Below are 21,801 nucleotides of genomic sequence, written 5' to 3' on the forward strand. Positions count from 1 at the left end.
ACGCTCCATTTTGTGTGATCTTTCTGCCGCACGGTAAAACACAACACTGAAGTAAAGGTAATATTTATACTTCAATTTGATGAATCTTTTCGTATATGCACACCCACAAACACGACCCATTTGTGTGTGTCCTTTTTTTTGCATGCCTGCAGCTCATTGGCCGCTGCTTTATATATTTTTACGATTCAAATATAATGTAATGTAATTATTTACGAGTGTTATAACCATCCGTTTTTTGTGTTTCTTTTTTGTCCCGCCCCATCCGACCTTTCCTAACATTCTATCTGCGTCCTCCCATATATTTGCGCTATCTGCCAGCTAAAAGTAGTACCACCCTATCTTTTCTGCTTCCCTTTTTTTCTGTTGCTTCTAATTCTACCGTTTAATTCCACTTAAAGTTGTAAACCTTAAAGATTGTAGTTGTTTTTCGACACATCACGCCATAATTATCTTCATTCACATGTTTCTCCATTTATATTTTACTTTAACAACTATGTATTGTCCTTTAAGATGATATTTCAAAGTATTTTAGTATTGTTTGTTGACTTTCATTCGTTTCGATCGAGCTCGTGCGATCGATCGGAATTTTGAAAACTGCTCCAACCGTGTGCTCAATCTTTGCCCTCCTAATGGGAAAAAGATGGATTGGAGCAAACCGAATCGGTTCGTGAAGGTTGAGAAAACAGTTCGTAAAAGCAATGCAAACCAATTCTATGTTAAATAAACAATAGTAAAAACAAAATATTACATGGAAAGGATTGGAATAATTCAACATCGCTATACTGGAAGGCATATAAAACAAAAGGGGAATTGTAGAGATACTTTTTTCCCTTGCGCACTACACGTGTACGCATGTTCCTAGCGTAACGAAGCACCTATGCAGGGTTTCTCCGCTAAAGTAGAAGCATTCACAAACTTTAACCGAAAGCTTTAATGTGAAACTAACACACTGATACACCCTGTGTTGCAGTGAAGCCATTACTAATGTGTTTAGTCGCTATTGTTTCGATAGTGGGTTGATTCATTTGTAATTTGAAGGTGCTTGATTTGTGTCCTACGGAAACGGTTACCATTGCGCTTCTACATTTACTTCTGTACCGATCAGTTCAACGTAATTGCACTGCATAATTCCGCATCGTTATTTTTCTACCGTACTTTCACATTCGTTGGCTACGCGTAACGAAATATTTGCATTAGTGTGAAATGTTGTTTTGTGCATGAATTGTGTATTATGTTGGTTATTTTTTTTTTTGGGTCTGTTTTGCGCGATCCTATTCACATCCGCTATACGGTGTAAGTGGGGTTTTAATAATGTACTTATGCAAAGTGTCGGACGCACAAGACATAAGGGGCGGTATGCATCTCTTCGGTGCGTGTGAGTGTGCTGTTATTCATGAATCCATATTAAATGTGATTCCACATTTGAAATTCCCAGTGCTATTATGTACACAATTTTATCGTGTCTTTTTTGTTTGCTGCTTTTGCTGGTCTTTGCACATTTAGTGTGAGTAAAGAAGATCAGATTAACATGTCTTGGATTGCGGGAAACGAGTGTAATAATGGATAGTTTTATCATCACCATCATCATCATCATCTTGTGCAGTGTTCGTCTTCCTAAGGAACATCCAAAGTAAAGGGTGGAAAGTTCACACAAGAACCACGATTAACAACGATTACGAAGCTTATAAAGCTAGAAGGATATGAGAAAAGAGTCTTAGTTTTAGGTTGTCCCTTTGAAACACGCACAGTAACAGTAGTGTGTCGCGAATAAGAATTGATAACCCTACCTATATCTGCACCACGTTGCCCATTCAGCAAGATAACATTTGACTTCATTCTGATCTTCGTAAGCGTTTGGACATGTAGAGTTTTTGTTGTTTTGTAAATACATATATGTATATATATATATATAGTTCTGCTATAGTTCCCATCACATCGTCCACCATCACGCCGCAACAATATAGCCGATGGGCACTTGCAATTTTCCGTCGAATCGACGCACGTACCTTTGCATGATGCGGGGAGCCATCATGTCATTACAACTGGTGGTTATCGTTAATAGACTCTATTTCGCGCTTTCGAAGGGTAAATATCTTTGGTTGTATATACTTTAATGTCAATATCATTGCACTAATATTAGTTCAAGAGGATTCATAGGCTTTGATAGTTCGGTGTACGTTAGTAAATAAATGTCTAAGAACTTTCGGGCACTAGTCACTTCTTTATGCTTGTTCTGTTTTTCTTCACACTTCGTTCCTGTTTCTTTCTTCATTTCCCTACATTTGCTGTTCAGTTAGCAATAACAGCTTTACCAGTGTTTCCAATCAGAGATTTAATTTTCGAATGAAATTATAAAATAAACAAGAATAAACGAGTATGGAAAAACATTTGAATTAAATGATATTTTAAGCAAACGAGAAGAAATAACGTGCAACCAAATTTAATTAAAAGAAAAAAAATAGATAATGTGATAATTCTCTGCTCCTTCAATTTAATGTTGAAGGAGCAGAGAATTATCACATTATCAAATTTGATAATTCTGTTGAATAGCAGTTGAAGAGTGAACCCCTGCCCAACTCGGGAATATTATTTCGGACGGTTCATCTTTTGCATTAATTATCGAAAAATGAAAGTAATGAATGAATTAATTATCGAGAAGAAAAAAAAAACAAACTTAAAACAACATAAATGCAGATTGTTTAAACATTGTTCACTTTATCGTAACTAATGACTCTGAGTTATTATGCTAAAGTAGGACTCTAAAAGTAACATACAAATCGCTTCTCGCTCTGTACAAATAATACTCTAAGCCGGTATCACGTTAACTTATGCATTTCTTATTGTTATAACACTAGAGCAACGTATTGGCATCAGTGAAAACGGAGTACGGCTTCAGTGGCACACAACAACGAAAATATGTTAAAACCGATATATTCGTGTGCCAAAATTGCAAAAATAATACAGACACGCAACGTTCGTTCTGCACCAGCATGTAAGCGAAGCTCGTGCACACGTCCATAAAACTGTGAGGAGGGCGGAATTCAGAAAGTAACGTTAGTGGTTTTAACGGAAAAGCATGAAACCACGCCATACAATGAGTTTCCCCATGCTAAAATTGTTGGACATTGAGCAATGGTATTTTGTAGTACCAACCACAAAGCCACTTACTGCCAAAAGGCTCTAATTGAACTGAACGGATGTAAAAAATCCTAACCAAGCACATAAACTAACTAGATATGTGTATATACTTCTTACATACTTGCTTCATATCAACAGAACAATATTGATGCAATCGTGGTTGCACCCGCCGTTCTATTAGCCGTTCAATAGCATAATTAAAGTTAGCATTGGATATAAACTAAAACAGTAACATTCAACCAAACAAACAACCAAATGTTTGCATTGACTTCTATTGCTTACTCATCAGATATCGGTATAGAATGCTTGCCTTCCATCTGTTCTTCCTGTATCTAACGGCCGAACAGTAAGCTTTCTACCGTGCTGTTTTCATTTTCTCACGACTTGCTAATAAGAGAGCTCTCATAACCGTAGTGTCTGTAGCGGTAAAACAATGTAACATATTACTTCACTCGAAATACTTAAAACTCAGCAAAACATATACTCAACATGATGGATGCTTCTAACGCGGTGCTGGTGATGTTTAAAATATCAACGATGCGCTCTTTGAACGATTCCTCGAACGGCAATACTAAAGCAATTATAACACGGCAACATGCTAATACGGCAGAAACCATGTAACAAACATAACTTTGTCTTAATAATCTCATAACATTCCCATTCCTTTCTCTCTTTCTATATGGCAAACATGGATGTTTCTACTATAATTACAGCAACATCCTACCAACCTGAACCTCAATCACGTCCTAACCCATTGGCTTTAATTCGATGAACGTACATAGGTTAATCTTTTTTGCTGAACTACCTTTTGCCAATGTGATACCGAACACGTCTTCTACTGCACTAAAACGGTGAATTCGGTAATGAAATTAAAATTCTGTGTACTCGTACGACAACAGTTGCGTGTTCGTTTGCATTTAAAATTTATGGTTTGCTAAATAAAACGTTCGCCTCAATATAAAACTTTACTACGAACTTCGTAATTGAGTGGGTATAACGTTTCCTTGGTGAGACAAGTAAAATGCGCACTTATTTGCCCAACACATAATGACCGTAACGTTCAATCATCGCTGACTTACGTTACGTTAAATGTTATGTGAATGTTTCAAGATATAATGGTTAGACAAACCAAACATCGATTTTTCGCTGTTCCTTACTGTTAATCTCATGTGATTCGATTTAGACGGGCCGGCGGAAGTGAGGAACGGTTTTGTTTTGTGTTGTTTTGTTTCTTTTCTTCGTCCTATCAGTGATGCCATTGCAAGTAAACTAGTTTCATAGGTTGAAGACTAAAATTGCTGGAGGAGACTTAAGGTTAATATAGATTATAATGAATGTTTTAGTTTTCCACTAGCCGATTTGGACGATTTGGCGCTAGCTATTCAGATGAGTTTGTGTATGTGGTTCAACAATCCCAGGTTGTTCGATGGATTGAAAAACAGTGCTTTGATTTTGTCCTTTTTTACCTTTCTGCTATTCCTGCTAACGCAGCACACATTTAACTGCTGAGTAAATATACTGCTACCAGTTCACATGCGAGCCAACTTTCCCAACATTGTCTCGGTCGATTTTGTTCCATCGCCGGCGCGAGTGCGCCCGGCACCGTGTTTTGCTTCTTTTAATTAATATTTGTTTGCGATTTTTCTGTTGTCGTAAATTTAACATACTATTGTTTGAGTAATAACCTTATGTATGCTTCGCTTGGTTTGTTGACTTAATTGCTGGGCAGTGGTACGGTCACCTGTACGTACGACTGAGGGAAATAGCCGTTTCTTCCATTCAAACTGCCCTCAAACCAATTCTCATCGACGCGCTGAATGAGAGTAATGACATCATTTTCCTACAAAGTATAACAAATACAAATCATGATCAGTTTATTCACAGACAAGAGGGTAAGAAATGGAAAGGCTTACCTTGAAACCCAACTCTCCAGGGTTTTCTGGCTCAAAATCATACAGTGCTGTGCAGCACGGTTGTGTAGGTTTCGTTGGCATTGGCGTTCTTGCAGGAGAGCGCATCGGAGATGGCAATGGGGATGCTAATAAACGTAACAATATACATGAAAACGATGGATTAAGTATTGGTTCGTTATGGAAACTGGATCTGCTTTGTACAAACTACTATTAGCCTAGGTTATATATATCGTAGCGGCATGTACTGGTGCATAATCCTTCTAGGATTTTGGTTTGGCTATTTATGCAACTGATTTGCATTTTCTTGGTTTTTAGTACGTTAATTTCATTAAGCTTCGACTGGTAGTATACTAAACCAAACAGATGCGATAAGCTAACAGAGCATTTGTCCGTATTCTAATTTTCTGATATACACATATACTTAGACAATGAAGGTATGAAACGTATGAAACAACGAAAACTACGAAACAAATGGTTTCAAATTTCAATAATTAACAAACCTAAAACAAACTAAAAATGGACGATTCATGCAGTCTTAAAGCGAATATTGCTAACAATATTTTAACCGAATTTTAAATTCATCACATGAACAGCGAACTAAAGTTTATTGTAGAACACAATACAAAAGCACAATAATTGCTAACTAACTAATGATTGAACAAAACATACTAAAAGAACAACAACAAGCAGGCGTTCCATACAGATTAAATAAACAATAAATGCATTGATTCACACTTGTAAACACAGGCTACAAAACCATATCTTTCACGACAAAACAGTGGGACTTTGAGAAAGAGATTCTTGATTGTTCTGATTGTTTGTTTGGTTTTTTTTTCATTCCACATGTACAGGATACGTGGTGTTATTTTGATTAAAGTATGCCAAATTATAATGTTACTTATGAGTTCCAAAAGAGATGATTCATTCTTTTTACCATTAGTAGAACGCGCCTGTGCTTGCCCATTGCCCAACAGTTCCAGATGTGTCGGTTTATTGACCGGCGAACTGAGATGTGATGATGAACCGCCTAGCGATAAGTAAGTCGTACAAATAGCAAAAACACATTTAAGAAGAAAAAACAAAACAATGACGACAGTGATTGTGATTGTTTCCAAATCAGAGAGAAAGAGAAAGAGAGAGAGAGAACGGGAGAGAAGAGAAAGAGAGAAATGTAGAAAGAGAAAGAGATATATAGGAAGATATATAAACAATCATTCAGAAAGACACACATGTTCATACCATTGCTCGACAAATAGTAGACAAAGAGTACTTCGTATCGACAGTAAGTATATCATGTATAAAAGGAAATCTGCGGGTGAAAACTCGGGACAGAATAAAAAGGGGGGAAATGACAAAATTGAAACAAGCAAAAGTTGAAACAAACGATAAACTTTAAATGTTTGCATCAAAGATTCGTTGTCACGAAACGTCATAGTATGAACGAGAATATTGCAATCTCCGACTTGCACTCGGGACACAATTCAATCTGTTAGGATTTAAGGACAAAAGCCAGCCAAAATCCATACGTACATTGTATTACCATCAGTAGCAAATTTCGTAAATTTGTTTTTCTTTTTTTTTAATTTTATGACAACTTCCCGGTTAGGACACATCGGTGTACAGAAAAAGAACATTAATTTAACGTGATGGTTTTCAACATAAACGCCCATTGTAGGCCATATGTAAGTCAAATCATTAATTACCAATTATTGAAGTGCCGAATAAAAGGATGAGATACAATGCTACGAGAAGTATTATGCAATCAAAATTGAACATACACAAACTACACCACATAACTGGTACCTCCTTGAAAACGGAACTGATTAGCTAGCCAAAACAGCTAGAAAATTATTCAAAAAAAAAAAAAAAACAATTCGTAGCCCTTATTATAACCGTGACAAAAGTTTGCAAACTGCCAATGTACCAATAAAAAATGATAAGTGTGAAGTTGGTGATGAAACATGTGAAGCAGAGGATTGCGCAAAGACCTCGAAGATCCTCGTCAGAGTCGATAATGACAAGAGTAGCTAGCTTACAGTACTATAAATGCATTTTACTATAAATGTGAAGCAAATTCCCATCACCAGCATGAACGTCAACAGATAGGTGGCACGGTTCAGGACAGGAAGAGTCCACTATCGCTTACTAATATGTTCACTTTCCGTAACATTGGGCGCGTTTTCACACACATTTGCATCCGTACGAATTAGATGTAGATATTACTTTGTACAAATTCGTTCCTACTTCATGCCCTCTAGTAGTTACACTAAGTACATCGCACGTGCAATGCATATTAACAAAGGTCTGTAATATTTTCTTATCTAGTGAGTACGTTTGTGCATGTGATTCTTTTTTATGGATGTAACCGTCCGCCTGTGTTCTTGTACACTACAAAGATGAAAGATGGATATTAAATAAATTGTACTAATATCACCATTAAACCATACATAATTGCACCAAAGCACTTATAAAAAGACTTTTATAGTACATAATTTAAGATAATAGTAAATAACCAGTGAATAATGCAAGTCTGTTAACAAATCATGGTTTCATAGATTTTAAGATCTATGTTGTAGATATACGGCCTATCCATTCTCTTGGAAATCAAAATTTTATCCTCTGTTATAAAAATCTTACAATATAAGAAATAATATAAACTATAAGCTTCAGTCATGTTATCGTATAGTGTTGAGAAATGTTTCATTAATATTAATTGCTTGTTGTTGTATAATTTGATTGTATTTTCTTATTTGATTTATTTGAATGTATCTATTGCTGATATATCATAAAAAATAGGGCAAACACAACGAGTTAACTCACATAGATTGACAATTTTAGTGAAATACTCATTACTAAAGAGAATGTTAACCAACTATGACCGACTAGTCACTCGATATATAGTATACTAAATCAATCAGTAGTATACTATAATTTTAATAAATCAAATAAATAAAAAAACACTTGTTTAAGTAAAAGAAGAGAAAACTGCATTATTCACTGGCAAAAATCGAATAGTAAATAAAACCTTAATCATAAAATATAAAACAAAAACATTAATAAATGAAATATAACAAAACAAATCACCTGACCAAGGTACACTGAAGTTGTTGTTGTTAGCAAACATGGCGGTGCTATTGGTAGTAGCGGTACTGTACATCGTACTGTTACTGCTCTTATTATTATACCAACTGTTGGTCCCGCTGTTGGTGGCTGCAGTAATCTTGCCCGGTTTAGACCCTGCACCAAAACCACTGTTACCGTTTCCGGCAAATTCCCCACTATTCGGTTGATCCCATGCGTTCAACCAGCTGTCTACGGACGTTCCACCGTAAGACGGCGGGCGCATGTCAGACCCATCGGCACTACTAATACTACCAATGCCGCTCGTGTCGCCTGTTCTGCCACCTACACCGCTAAATGCACTCGAGGTGCCACCGCTCCGTGACGACGCAAGGCTCTGCTGGGAGCCGTACAATCGGTTGCGGTTAAAGTGGCTACTATTGTTGTTGTGGTTGGAAGAGTGGTTTTTGTTATTGGACAGATTTTGCTGGGAGCTGTACATGTGGTGATGGGAATTGTTCAACCTATTGGGATTAAGGAAATGGGGCCCACCGTTCATTCCATCCTGCGAACCGAGCATTTCGATGTTCAGATCGGCAAGCGTCTTGGGGACGAATTCGGACTTTGGCCTTGCTGCGGCTTCTTCACGTCTGTGGAAAACAGAACACAAATTTTCAATTGCTATAGCTGTTTACGGATTATTAACACGATGGTGAACTTACTTTTCATTTAGTGTTTCCACCAATACCTTCAGTATTTCAGAACATTGAGAATGATAATCGAGCATTCCCTCAGCGAATGTTACCAGCTGCGAGACTTGCTCAACCTAGCAAATAGGCGTCGGATGTTGAATAAACCGAAAAAAACCAGTACCACACGTCCAAAAATCCACCACAAGAAAGGAATGCAGCATGCGACAAAAAACCCAACGGTAAATAATGATTTCATTACTATAACATTGCACGTTTTGTAAAAATTTAATATAAACACACCACCATTGAAACATTCCACTCCTTGCTTCAAATTTAATCAACTTACATCATTCTCCAACAGATTGTACATTCCAACCTGTGCGAGCTGTAGCGATTCGGCAAATTTCTCCTCAGCGCTCCTAATTTCATCATCTGTAATTTGAGATCCTTTTATTAGCAACACAGAATTCATCGTTTTAAGTTGAACCACACGGTTATAAAGTGTAAGGCAGAAACAAAAACAACAAACAAGTACAGCATCGAGGACAATTACAAACCATAACGGGTTGTTAAGCATTGGAATTTGAAACATAACACGTATTTAAGGATCAATTTGTATGCGAGGGAGGATAAAGATGATAGTACGTGTGTGCATTTGCCAGGAATCGATACAGTATCATTTGCATTACATCAGACGACATGAAAATAAAGAGAAAACAATAAAAGAAAATCAAAATAACTAATTTTAAACAAAAATAAATAATATAACATTACAAATTCGCCCAAACCTCAAACATAAACCATTATCAATAAAACTTCATTTTGAGAAAATTCCCACCCTATTCAATCGTTTTTTTTTAAATGACTTTGTGCTTGTAATTACCGCAAGCTTCAAAATAATGACTACGAAAATTTAAAAACAAACAAACTTGCTAAGGTTTCGTCGACAATTTGGGTAGGCTTAATAAGGAAAATGGAATAACAACGTATAGAGGAAACTACTTATTTTTCGAATCAATTTAAAAATGAGTTTTTTGAGTTCAGTTCGGAAATTCGGATAAAATGCTATTACAGTCGAATAACACGCAGCACATTGATGGTTTTACATACCTTTGGCTTGTCGCCTTTTCTTGCAATCGAAATCAAGACGTCTGCCTTGGAGTTTTTTACGATGGTGCTGAAGAAGGGTATGGCAGAACGTTAGATTAGTGTTGATTGTAGAATTTATCGTCGCAACGGCAAACACACACTTACCATCACTTCCTTCAGATCCTTCGTCTGTAGCTGATGGAGCGGTTCGAGGAAGTTTTGTTTGATGTTATCATCAAGCGAGTATTTCACGTCAGCCATCTGCTTGAGCGAATCGCCCATTTCAACCAACGCCGACGCTGCATAGGTTGGAAAACAGGCGAGAAGATCACGTAGCCATTTCGTTGCAAGTGTTTTGCCATGGCATCAAGGAACAAGATCGCATTAATCAATTGCACCGGATATGCACATGGGCGGTCGTGTGTGATTGTTGTGAGATGAGCAGAAGAACCGCACGCCGTGTATCGACAATCGATCAATTGAAGAGTTGTACAGGAATGAAGAAACAAACAAATAGAAGAAATATTAGTTTATCAGAACGCAACACATGTGCCACAACTACATTCAATGGGATAGAAGTGTATGCTAATGTTTTTTTTACTATCTATTTATATTTATATTCAGTGACATCACGTTTGCAATAAGTTTTTTGTTATTATTAAAATTACAGTATATATACAAAAATCAAAGCTCAATAAGGAAATTGTGCTAGGCAGCATTGGCATACATCATATACGGAAGGAAGTCAGCGTTATTTGCTAATGTGTTGCTTAAAGGGTCATAAGTTTAGAGTAAATTCACCGTCTCGTTTTCCTTTTTATAACAAACAAATTATTTCAAATGTGTGGGCGTTTACTGTAGTTTGTACAATTAGCCATAGAGATTTATTCATTTAAGATTTAATACTAGCCGTGAAGTATACGCTAAAATGGTTTAATAAACAATTCCATACAACATTGATTGGGTGTGCATTAAGTACGGTTTGCAAAAGAATAAATAGAGAGATAGAGATAGATAGAGATAGAGGACACATATCTAACTTTGCTTTTGTTTTTGTAATAAATTTTAGACTTTATTAAATTTAAATACGTTTGAACATACTTAAATTTTCTTAAGCAAACAACAAAATCAAATACAGAGATTAAAAAAGTAAATTGAAATTCAATTGTATTGGAGGAAACATACATAAATCTACTCTAATCTCCCTTAAGTCTTGTTTTAAAGAGTTTTGAAGAATAGCAAGCAAAGACAGGAGTAAATAAAATGAAATTGGCATACTCCTTTTCACTTCAGACGGACTAAACGTGTATGGAAGTGTGCATCAGTGTGGCACTTCCCGTAGCTTTTACAAACTGTAAACTTTAATTGTTATATAGTCCAGTCTTGAACCTCAATCAATGATACTTGTACGAGAAAATAATGAATTTGTGTGTAGATATGTGAATGTCTGTGTGTTTAAATTAATATCGTAAAGCACATATTTGCCATTGAATGAACGACTTTTAATGGGTCTGTGATGTATGAATGCAAACAAATGCAACCAAAATTAAAACAAAAACACATTCAACAACAATCTTTGCTTTTTTTCTTATACATTAAGATGTGCAATGTAAAAGATAAACAAATGTAAAACACGCACCGTATGCGGTCCACTTACCGAAAATACTGTCCTCACCCAGCTTTTTACCATACGTCAGCATACAGTCAGCCAGTATACCTTCTGGTTGTGGATAAGTATTACTTTTAGCCTGACCTGATAATTTAGAAATACCTTTGACCGCTGCCATCTTCGCTCTAGCTGTCGGGTTCGGTTGCAAGTACTCTTTGGTCTTGGCTTGCAACTCTTCGACTAGCTCGACCGTGACGTCCGTTTTCTGTATCCAAAAATATTACAAGATATTGCATTAAAATGCGTTTTTGCTAAGCTCCTTCGAAGCGATGATCAACTTACGCGCTCCATCTCCATGAAATCCAGATCCAGTTTGGTGCCTTCAGCACCTCCCATCTTTTCAGTGACATACTGAAATACGGTAAAAGAATTAGCGTGCAAATAATTGGAAGCAAATATCTGTATCGTTTGTTTGTTTGATTAGTTTGTTTGATTAATTAGCATTGAATAAACTAAGGAGAAAAAAAAATCTAACACGCCTCAGGAGTAAAACACCAGGCGTCTCCTTTTTTTGCGCGATGCAGAGCATCGTTAATTTGTGTATCTGTAATGTTTTATATTTTTATATCTTTTAAGTTTTTGCTTAACTATATTTAGAAAACATAAATAATTCGAACACGGTAAACGAATATTTAAGTTATTTTTTTTTGTTATTTGAACCTAACCCTTGTACATGCAAATATTATTTTTAAACGTTTTACATGTAAATTCCACTTCAACATTCCCATGTAAAACGACTAATGGGAAGGCGTTACATTGCTCTGAACAGGTACGTATATGCACCATCTTCAAAACTTGGTCGTGACCTACATTTTACTTTGAACTTGTCCTAGTACATAACACACAATGTAAATTGAAGTACTGTTCAACCATTCTATTCCGCACATCTCGAACATTAAGTTAAACTGAATAGGAGACAAAACTTCAGCAGTGTATTACACACCTTTTTTACACAACAAGTTTGCACTTTTACGTGCGATAAAATGTGCACTTAGAAAACATGACCAATAATTATGCTGTAAGGCATATTCGTTTGACGAACAATTCCATATAACGCTTAATGTTTTTAGCACGCTTTAGTTACAAGTGTATGATGTTAAATATCCTTAATCTATAATGCTGCTCAACCCCAAAACACGTTACCTGATTTGCTTTATTAATTTGCTTTTTTAGGCCCGCAAATGCCATGTTTTCGCCTTTGGAGAAAATGGTGGAAGATTTTTATTTTCCCGTTAGTGTCTCAAAATGTATCTCTTTCTCTCCCCTGCTAGCACAGCAGCAACTTCTCAGCAACGAATATGTGCACACTCACGCGCGCACACACACACACACACACACACACAGATAGACACTGGCCTTTCCTTTTTATGCCCCCTTTTGCGTATGTCAAGATGAAACTCAACAATACTTCAGGATTTAGAACGTGATTGTTACACTGGGAACTATTTTCTTACTACACGGTTAATTATTATACAACACACTTCACTATGCACTGGAATTATTCACGGACACATTCACCTAAATATCACTTAAATTGGGGCTTTTTCAGTGCACTCGGGCATTAACGATGATTTTGTTAACCTTTTCGTGTTCTATCGAAAAATGGCCAATTTTGCAGGTAAATTTTCCATTTTCCAATAAGGTCGCCCGCACCACCACAAGTTGATAATCCGAGAACGACCCAGAGCAATTACCAGTCCCCGTCCAGACGATGACGGGTAGCGTGCACATTTGTTGGGCGATGAGTAGAGCATGAGCATGAAAAGAGAAAGAAAAGAGGAAAACAATGTATTAAATACGATTCTGGTAAATCGAACTGTGAAAAACACTCCAAAAGGTATGATTTCCACTATATTCCTACAGCACTAATTGCGCACTTCCAACCAAAAAGTACCATGTGACGGACATTGGGGAGCCATGCCCCGAATTGAAAAAAAAAACTCTGAAGCTTGCACCTAAATTTGGGACTTTTTCCTTACTTTGAAACACCACTATCGGGAGGGATGCAACGGCAACAAATCGACCGTATTAGGCTCGACCCTCCAGAAGATTCTCGATTCTTTGAACTGCGTTAAGACAGAGCAGTGCCTATAGCTGGGACAGAGCTGTTAATCGCTTAAGAAATGATATCACACACGCGGTTGCTGAAGCGAGTTCAAGCAAAAGTTCACACGAGACGTGACCGAGACGCGTTCGAAAGGACTGCGTGTGTCAAGAAACTTCACCAGACCACTACCATACCAGTAAGTTTTGCAGCAGGCAGTTAACGCCACCTTCGATTGAGGTTACTCGGCAGAGCTTTCCGACGACTCGGGGAAAAACTGAGAACACTGCTCGTGTACAGTAAAGCTCAACATTCTCTCCCAGCAAGAGCGCCTGTCACCGCGGTTTACTACAGTACGCTGTTGGTGTTGGAAGCGAACGACTCACTGTAGAAGTGTGCGTGGTATGCGCTCATTATGCTCGTTTGGTTGTGTTCAATAGTTAGCAGGATTTGCAGCATGAATCAAACAGGCGTTGGAAAGCGTGAAAAGCTTTTGCTTCGCCATACACATTTGCCAAACGTCAAGTCAAAACTTGCCTGCTGGGTGGGGTGGTGGGTGATGGAATAACAATTTAATTTATTTGTGTTTATAAAAGGTTGCATGCGGATTCGTATTGCGTCCAAAAGTAACTTTTTAAGCGACAAAGTCAGTGAAAAAAGAAATGAACTACTCAAACTCTCATTGGACCGTGGGAAGAAGGATAAAGGAATAATAAATATAAATGTTACATGTATTATTCACCACGAAAAAAACACATTCCTTGAAGAAGCTTTCCTACTTGTTTGTTTGGGGAAAGCAGATATCAAAGATTGCCAAGCATTATTGTTGTATTACACTAAATAAACAACACGCATTGTAACCTACACCATAAAATCACGTGATGATGGATCAAGCTCTTTTCTACGCGTATTGTATGAATCGGAAAATTCATTCATTCACGTCTATTCAAATCATTTTTGGGAGCGTACGCATACCTTCGTATATTCTCTCTGCTGGTGCACCTTAAAAACCAACCTCCAACGAGACCAACTCCTGAGAGAAAGCAGCTTACGGGCACATAAAGAGCCAGTTACTTTTCCTAGAGCTAGAGCTACCGCTTACATGTTTTATGGGTAACGCTACTAATAGATGGACAGTCCAAACAGTCAATTTACTATCACACCCACAGCAATGGGTTCCAATTCGCACAGTACGGGCAAAGCTTTGAAACACGCGGTTTCGTCACCAGTTTCGTCATTCACTGGAGGAGAACCTTCCTATCGTACGCTTGCGCTCTTTCACGTCATAGAGCAATACCGTGGCCGTATTATAGTCTGCCAGTGTAGAATTGCATCGCCACACCAGCTCGCTCATATGTTGTTTTCGAATCTTATCTGTTAGAAACAGAGATCAGCAGAATTCCGTTTTATCTATGTGTAATGGAAAAAGATATTAATACAATAAACAAATCATGTATAAAACACATATCAAACCAACGAAAAATATGTTCAGCTCAGTAAATTCAGTTGAGGAAAATAAGGTAATCGATTCAAGAAGTCGTGGGTTTCATGCTTTTCAAAGGCCCGCCTTCAATGCGTAAGAATTGGTCGCTTGGCCGTTTATGGTCGTTCTAGACACTGAAATGTAGACTTTGCGTCGCCCACAGTATTTTTTATCGCTGCTCTAGACACAAACTGCAGACTATTGGCGTACTACTGCTTCTGGTCGGTACCAAAAAACCTTCTTCAACCTTCGGTCGCCATCGGCGGAAAGGGATGTGTTTGTGCGCTGCTGATAATCGTCATGCAAGAAGTTTAATTCATATTTACCCAGAAAGCGAAACATCTGCGTAACTATGGGGGCATAAGGGGTAGATATTTGTTTGGTCCAAATTTCCCTTATCAAAAATGAGCGAAACTTTGCTTGAATTGTCAGAACAGTACGCACAGCAACGTACACACAACAGCCTTGCGGTTCGATGAACCATGAAATCACAAGCGCCGAAAAGGTTACTATCATTGTTCATGTGGAACATTCATTACATTTTAGAATGTGGTACAGCTCGGCAGAACCCTCTTATACGTAGCTATTGAATTGGTTTGCCAGACACAGTCGAATCCGTGCATGCGGCTCCAATAATGATGATGATGGCTGGAGTTCAAGAGCACGGCAGGCATTTATGTTGTTGTTTGTTCTATAGTGGAATCCACTGCTTGATTTTTTGCGTACAGTGCCACACTTTGTTGTTGTACGAATGTTTTGGAAGGTTTATTTCCAAATCTATCAGAATCGATAATCGTCTAATCCCATCCGGATATTTTCTCCCGGATGCAGGACAACTCTCAAGGAAAGTATAACGGCAGGCCGAAACCACCGATATTATGGTGTCTCAAAGAAGATGTCTTTATATCCTTCCATCTTTGGACTGTAATTTGAAAAAAAAATATGTAGAACAAATTCAGTAGAAAAAAATCCTACAACCTCGGAAAATGCTGACTTACGGGAAGATATCACCCCATAAGATCCTTAATGGGATAAATCCCGAACGACGCAACGATCAATTCTTTTTGGGTGGCTTCACTCACTTTAATTACTTTAACTTTGTACCCTTTGTAGGAAAGTAATTCTGAATAATAATTACATGCAACTACGTTATAGATTCAATAAAATTTTTTTTCATAATTCATTGTTTGATTCAAGTTCATGAGTCAAGCTCGACGAAAGTGTATTAAACATACCTTAACTCCTGGAAGTGCAGATTAAATAATGAAAAGGTAAAATCCACAGAATATTCTTTTTCGGTAATTTTAAACACATACGGACGATTATAGTAACAAACAATATTTAACTAAAACCAACAAATGTACATCCTGTAGTAAAAATATTACAAGCAATACCAACTGGAAGACTGGATGTTGTGTGAGAGAAAATAACACTTGGACAATAAAATTACTAAGTTGCTGAGAATTGAAATTCACTGCTGTCGCTAATAGATACTTCCCTGGCCAAGGTTAAAAAGGCGACACATTGGAGGAAATCATGAAAGAAAAAAATGTATTCGATCGCAATACAAATAAACAAAACTCAATTTTTTTTTAAAGTCTATGTTATTAACAATGTTATCCTTTTCGTCCAAACAACGAACGAAGATAAATATCGTGGATCTATTTTCGAGTCGAAATAACGCCGCAAAACAACAACAAAATAGGAATTATACTGCTTTCCTTTCTTTTGCTGGACCATTACAAGTCAAATTTCATGATATTGTGTGTTTCGCCTTCGCGTATTTTCACTTATCTTATCTACGGCTGTGGCCATTCTTGACTGTCTTACTTATGCGCGTTTAAACACTGAATGCGTTTGGCTTTAGATACTACATCTATTACAAGCTAAAGCCTTCTTGTAATGATTTTTAAAAAGTTAACTATCGGCATCGGCACAGGGAGATATGTCTTATCGCCGTGTTTTAGAACGGTGCCACACAAAAACGACAGCGCTAGTTAAACCGTCCTACAAAGCGCCATAAAGTGTGTAAAACGCTCGAAACTACTCAATGATCCAGCATCGTGTCCGTGTGTACGCGTACGCGAAATCGGCCTCATTCCCACCGACAGGCATTAGCATTGACCTTGGGAAGTATGTGCGCAGAGACGGTTCACGGTTCGTGCGAGGTGCCAAACCGTACAAGAGAATGTGTTGTGTTGTGCAGTTCTCTCGTCTTTGCTATGCGTGTGCAGCAGCAACATCTCCCGAGCACAGCGCCGCATCATGGCCAATCGATGCACATTATAGTCGCCCCCAAACCTGTCTATTACCGCAGCGCACAGCTTCCGTCATTCGCGCGCCGCAAATTTCACCTAACCGTTTCCCCACATCCATTCCCTTTCGGTGGGGCCCATCCATAGCGGCCGTGTGTTTGAACAAACGATAAAAATAGTGTCATCCGCTTCCTTGCGTTGTCGCACGCCTACTCCACCCAGTACGGCGTTGGTTCGCTCCCCGCAGTTCACATCATTGCCAATTTTCCATCACCATCTACTTGGAGGTTATCATTCGTTTGCATTGGCCGGGACCACAGAACCTGTGTCGAAATCTCGTTCGCTTTTATTTATGTTCGAGAGATTGATAGACACCGCATCGGACGCCGCTCATTGAAAACCACTCGACATAAATTCGCGTCCGTTTTGCGCTTCTCTCCCACGTTTAACCTTCTTCACCCATCCAATTTTGGAAAATAAATGGGAAACAAAAAAAAACGCACGGAAACGATCGATATTTTCTCCATTACTCGATGTTCCGACTATGTTATGTTTGCTGCGAACAGCACACAAATAGTATCGACTGGGAGGAAGCATCCCAGGGCAAGATAAATACAATCCTTATCAATGGTAAAGCTGGAGGCTTCCTTATCACTGTTGGTTAATGTTTTGCAGAGCCGATGTACATTTTTGCCTCGCTTCGTTTGCTTACTAGATCAAAAAGCGCTTCTTCTGCAAATAATCGATACGTCAGCCGCTCAGAAAACAAGCCAAGCAAACCAAGCTTAGCATGCAATCCTTCTTGTACAGACATTAAAACTACAAACTTACACTTTGTCGCGTATCGCGCTGTTGGTCCTTGGCAGGAGGTCTGCTTACAAACTGGCAATTGAAGTGCTGTCTTCCACAAAAGGACGATTCTTGCTCACAACGGCAAACGGACCATTAACCAGACTGGATTAAAGCATTTGCTTTCATATGTACGCCACTAGTGAAACAGACAACGCAGTGAAAAATACGCACGGCTCGCGAACTTTCGCACAGCACAACAAATAACACCACACTGGAGGTCGCTCGCCTTTTAACGGCTACGCGTATAATATGCACACGGCAACACTCGGGACCGACGATCCAAACCAAATTGGTACCACTTTTAATGCTTTGGAAGCTAACCTTGTTGCGAAAATGCAGAATTCGGTATATTCGCGAACGTTAGCTGAAATCGACGTTGATGCCCTTCTTCTTCCGTAGGCGTATGGATTATTATATCCTCCTATGATGGATAGGCTGTTCCGTGTGTGGTTGTGGTTGTGTGCTCTGGCGTGTCATCTGTTTGACAACTGTCACCGCAAATGCCAACAAGGCAACTGGTTTATCATGTAAAGTTCCATACTTGGCTGCATAATTTTTCGCTCTCTTTCCCGGTCGCAGGGTCTGTTGTCTTTCAGCTGTGGTAAATGAACTGTGGTAAATTTTATCAAAACAAACAAACTGTGGAGAACGCAGAGGGTACGGCAAATTCATCATTTTCTTTTCATCGCTTGAAGTGCAGAACAGACTTAAAAGAACACATTTTCCTTCTAGCAATGGACAACTCGGTAACTAAATATTACAAATACTGTGATGATAATATTATCGACTGGACACAGGAAGCCGAAGCAGTGATAAAGGACATTGCACAGCACGTTGAAGACATATCGCTTTCCAACAAACTACCGCCAGCACGCACCGAATCGTACATTAACATTACGACGTTGGATGGCAATCCGATGTGTGTGAAGCTTAATGCCGAAGGGTTACAAATTGTGGGCAATGTCCATGATGATAAAACTCAGGAAAGTTCTTCAAACACCCGCTACGAAACACCCTACGCTCTACTATCGGATGTTTGTCCGGCATATGTTCATTCCTTCGGGAGTTCGCTCGTAAATGCTTTAAGTAAACTTGAGCAACAACTTGACCAAGAACACAACATGTCGGATGTTGAATAAATTGTAATTTACGATGTATTACTTATGCATAGCTCGCTAACATACATGAATGATCGTTAAAATGTATACGGTACAACCTAAACGGCTAATCGCTTAAGATACAGCGTTTGAGCCTCTCGCTCCAAACGGGCTAACTCACGTACGACCGGGCCAAGCTGCTCCACATGATCCTTGTAACCGGTTCCAGTGTTCTTGCGTTTTTCACCATACACCACCTTACCGTCGAACTCGTTCAGCGGAACCTTCATGTCTTTTTCAATCTGAGGAATGGTCACCGTCAGATGGTCCTCGATTTCGGCCAGATACATTTTCTCATCGTACCACATGCAACAACCCTTCACGTCGGTTAGCGCAGTGTTCCAACAGTTTTTGCCACGCGACGAACACCAATTCCCGTGGTACCAAACCTTTTCCGGCACAGAAGCAACGAGCGAAAAAGCCAATCCCATACGATCAGCGCGACCAACGCGGCCGATACGGTGCACATAGTTAGATTTTTCATCTGGCAGCGTCACGTTTATAATAAACGGCAACCCGGTGATATCCAGACCTCGGGCCGCCACATCCGTGCAGATGAGGAATTTCACCTCCTTGTTCTTAAACTTCTCCAAATTGGACTTTCGTTCCTTTGGATTTCGGTCACCATGTAGGCATACGCAAGAGTACTTCTGGCCACCCATTTGCCGTAGATAGCGTTCCATATTATCGCAGTCCAGTTTTGTACGGCAAAAAATGATGGCGCGATCCATGTTATGCTCGTCGATCGCTTTCAGTGTGTAATCTCCCTTTAGCATTTTCACTGCTTCCGAAAGTGTTTCTGCGGTATTCGATCCTGGGCGCACATTGTCCCGCGCATGCACACTATCGGTTTGGATGTGCGTACGCATCGACTGCCAGCTTGTGTCTTTCTGGGGATCGACCATGCACACCACGTGATGTACGGTATCCGGAACTGCGTCTTCACCCTTCAGATCGACCCAGGTCGGGAAATGCATCAATCTTTCGGCCATCTTTTTCACCTCGAACGAGTGCAGCGTGGCACTGCAAACGACCATCTGTAGCCGACGCCCGTCGGACGTTATCTTCGGGATCTGTTTGTGCAAGCGATCGATCATTTCGGTGTAGCCTTGCTTTAGCAATCCATCCGCTTCATCTAGGACGAAAAATCTGCATGCATTCAACAGGACGTAGCCACCTCCAATAAGATCCTCCAGTCTGCCGGGTGTTGCTACAATGATGTCCACGCCACGCTGCAGCACCTCCATCTGCTCGCGCACATTTACACCACCAATAAGCAACAGTTCGCGTACTTCCGGATCTTTCAGATGCTTCTTAAATTTACGAATCTGGTTAAACGTTTGCTCGGCCAACTCGCGCGAAGGTTCGATAACGATCGCTTGCGGTGCGTTCGGTTTTGGTTTGGCGGCTTCCCCTTCGGCACTGCCCGAGGGGCCAGTGTTGGGATTTTCAGACATATTCTCTTTCACTACGTTGCAAACTGGTGTGTACCCGGCCGGCAAAGGGTATTTGAAATCGGTTTGCCCAAAGTTGAATGCTATTTCCGCGTTCTTCAGCACAACGGCCGGGAAATAAGAGTTATTCCTCGCGTCTGTCTCGTTCAGCGTGAACGCTGTACCAAGACTTACGCCGTTTTTTGAAAAACCTATTTCTCTACCGTCCAGATCGAGCATACATCCTATGACATCTTGCTTGCCGAAGGCTTCTCCGTACACGTCGAACTGCTTGCAGTTCGATTTTCTACCCGTTCCGCCAAACCCGTACCCGAAACGATCGGTGCCCAGATCGAGGCTGGCCAGCTCCGTCGACCACCCGACACGACACAGACCTTCATCCGTCACGGTCGCTTCGTAATAGTATTTACCACGGCCGTGTACACCGGTAGTACAACGCGATCCGTGCCATTCCTTCATCTCACGCGACTGGCAGCGCAAACCATCCGGTGTGATGGCCATTGCCTGACCACGGTCGGTGTATGAAAATGTCCACGGTTGTCCCTTGTGGGATGTTGCTCTTCCTGTCTTACCCTCCTTAATGTCACGCAACGTTTCCCACACGATTTGCAGAATAGGCAAACAAAAGGCGCCGGTTTTGCCGCTACCCGTTTCAGCAGCCATCAGTACGTCGCCTCCGCCTAGAATCAGCGGTATTGCTTCGGCCTGCACGTCGGTCGGCAGCATCCATTCCATTTCGTCGATAGCTTGAGCTATCTCCGGCATTACACCAAACTCTGTGTGATAAAACGAGATTTTAGGAGAAATCGAAACCAATGCACAAACTTCCAAACTGTACCAACCTTCGAACGCCGTCATGGTACCAAGCGTAGCACTTTACAAAACTTATTCAATATTCCGAAATGATTCACGTACAAAACACCGGATGGCAATGCAAATTGTAGTTTTTCTTCGCATTAAAATTTCCCAAAAAGAGGTTGTTCAAATGTGTTCTG

The 21,801-nt window shown here is 39.6% G+C and overlaps 3 protein-coding genes across 8 annotated transcripts; 1 reads left to right on the forward strand and 2 right to left on the reverse strand.

Moving 5' to 3' along the window:
* Positions 1-4,506: 4,506 nt before the first annotated feature.
* Positions 4,507-12,895, reverse strand: LOC128305652 (endophilin-A). 6 transcript variants are annotated; one of them, XM_053043216.1, is made up of 12 exons: positions 12,705-12,895; positions 11,844-11,912; positions 11,664-11,766; positions 11,550-11,612; positions 10,058-10,191; positions 9,914-9,980; positions 9,150-9,250; positions 8,834-8,937; positions 8,664-8,761; positions 5,986-6,078; positions 5,052-5,176; positions 4,507-4,978 (listed from the first exon to the last, which is right to left on the reverse strand). In XM_053043216.1, the coding sequence occupies exons 1-12, from the start codon at positions 12,747-12,749 to the stop codon at positions 4,853-4,855; spliced, it is 1,128 nt and encodes a 375-aa protein (XP_052899176.1). In that variant the 5' UTR covers positions 12,750-12,895; the 3' UTR covers positions 4,507-4,852. The 6 variants fall into 6 exon arrangements, with proteins under 6 accessions (XP_052899176.1, XP_052899175.1, XP_052899174.1 ...); XM_053043215.1 differs by having other exon boundaries at positions 9,150-9,235; positions 11,550-11,766; XM_053043214.1 differs by having other exon boundaries at positions 11,550-11,766.
* Positions 12,896-18,929: 6,034 nt separating this feature from the next.
* LOC128301597 (GSK3-beta interaction protein) lies at positions 18,930-19,340 on the forward strand. Its single transcript, XM_053038165.1, has one exon. It carries the CDS (start codon positions 18,930-18,932, stop codon positions 19,332-19,334), a length of 405 nt encoding a protein of 134 aa, XP_052894125.1. The 3' UTR covers positions 19,335-19,340.
* LOC128301596 (ATP-dependent RNA helicase Ddx1) lies at positions 19,327-21,790 on the reverse strand. The gene is made up of 2 exons (XM_053038164.1): positions 21,649-21,790; positions 19,327-21,582 (listed from the first exon to the last, which is right to left on the reverse strand). The coding sequence occupies exons 1-2, from the start codon at positions 21,662-21,664 to the stop codon at positions 19,412-19,414; spliced, it is 2,187 nt and encodes a 728-aa protein (XP_052894124.1). The 5' UTR covers positions 21,665-21,790; the 3' UTR covers positions 19,327-19,411.
* Positions 21,791-21,801: the final 11 nt, after the last annotated feature.

Source organism: Anopheles moucheti, chromosome 3 (assembly GCF_943734755.1).
Source record: "Anopheles moucheti chromosome 3, idAnoMoucSN_F20_07, whole genome shotgun sequence".
NCBI lineage: Eukaryota > Metazoa > Arthropoda > Insecta > Diptera > Culicidae > Anopheles > Anopheles moucheti.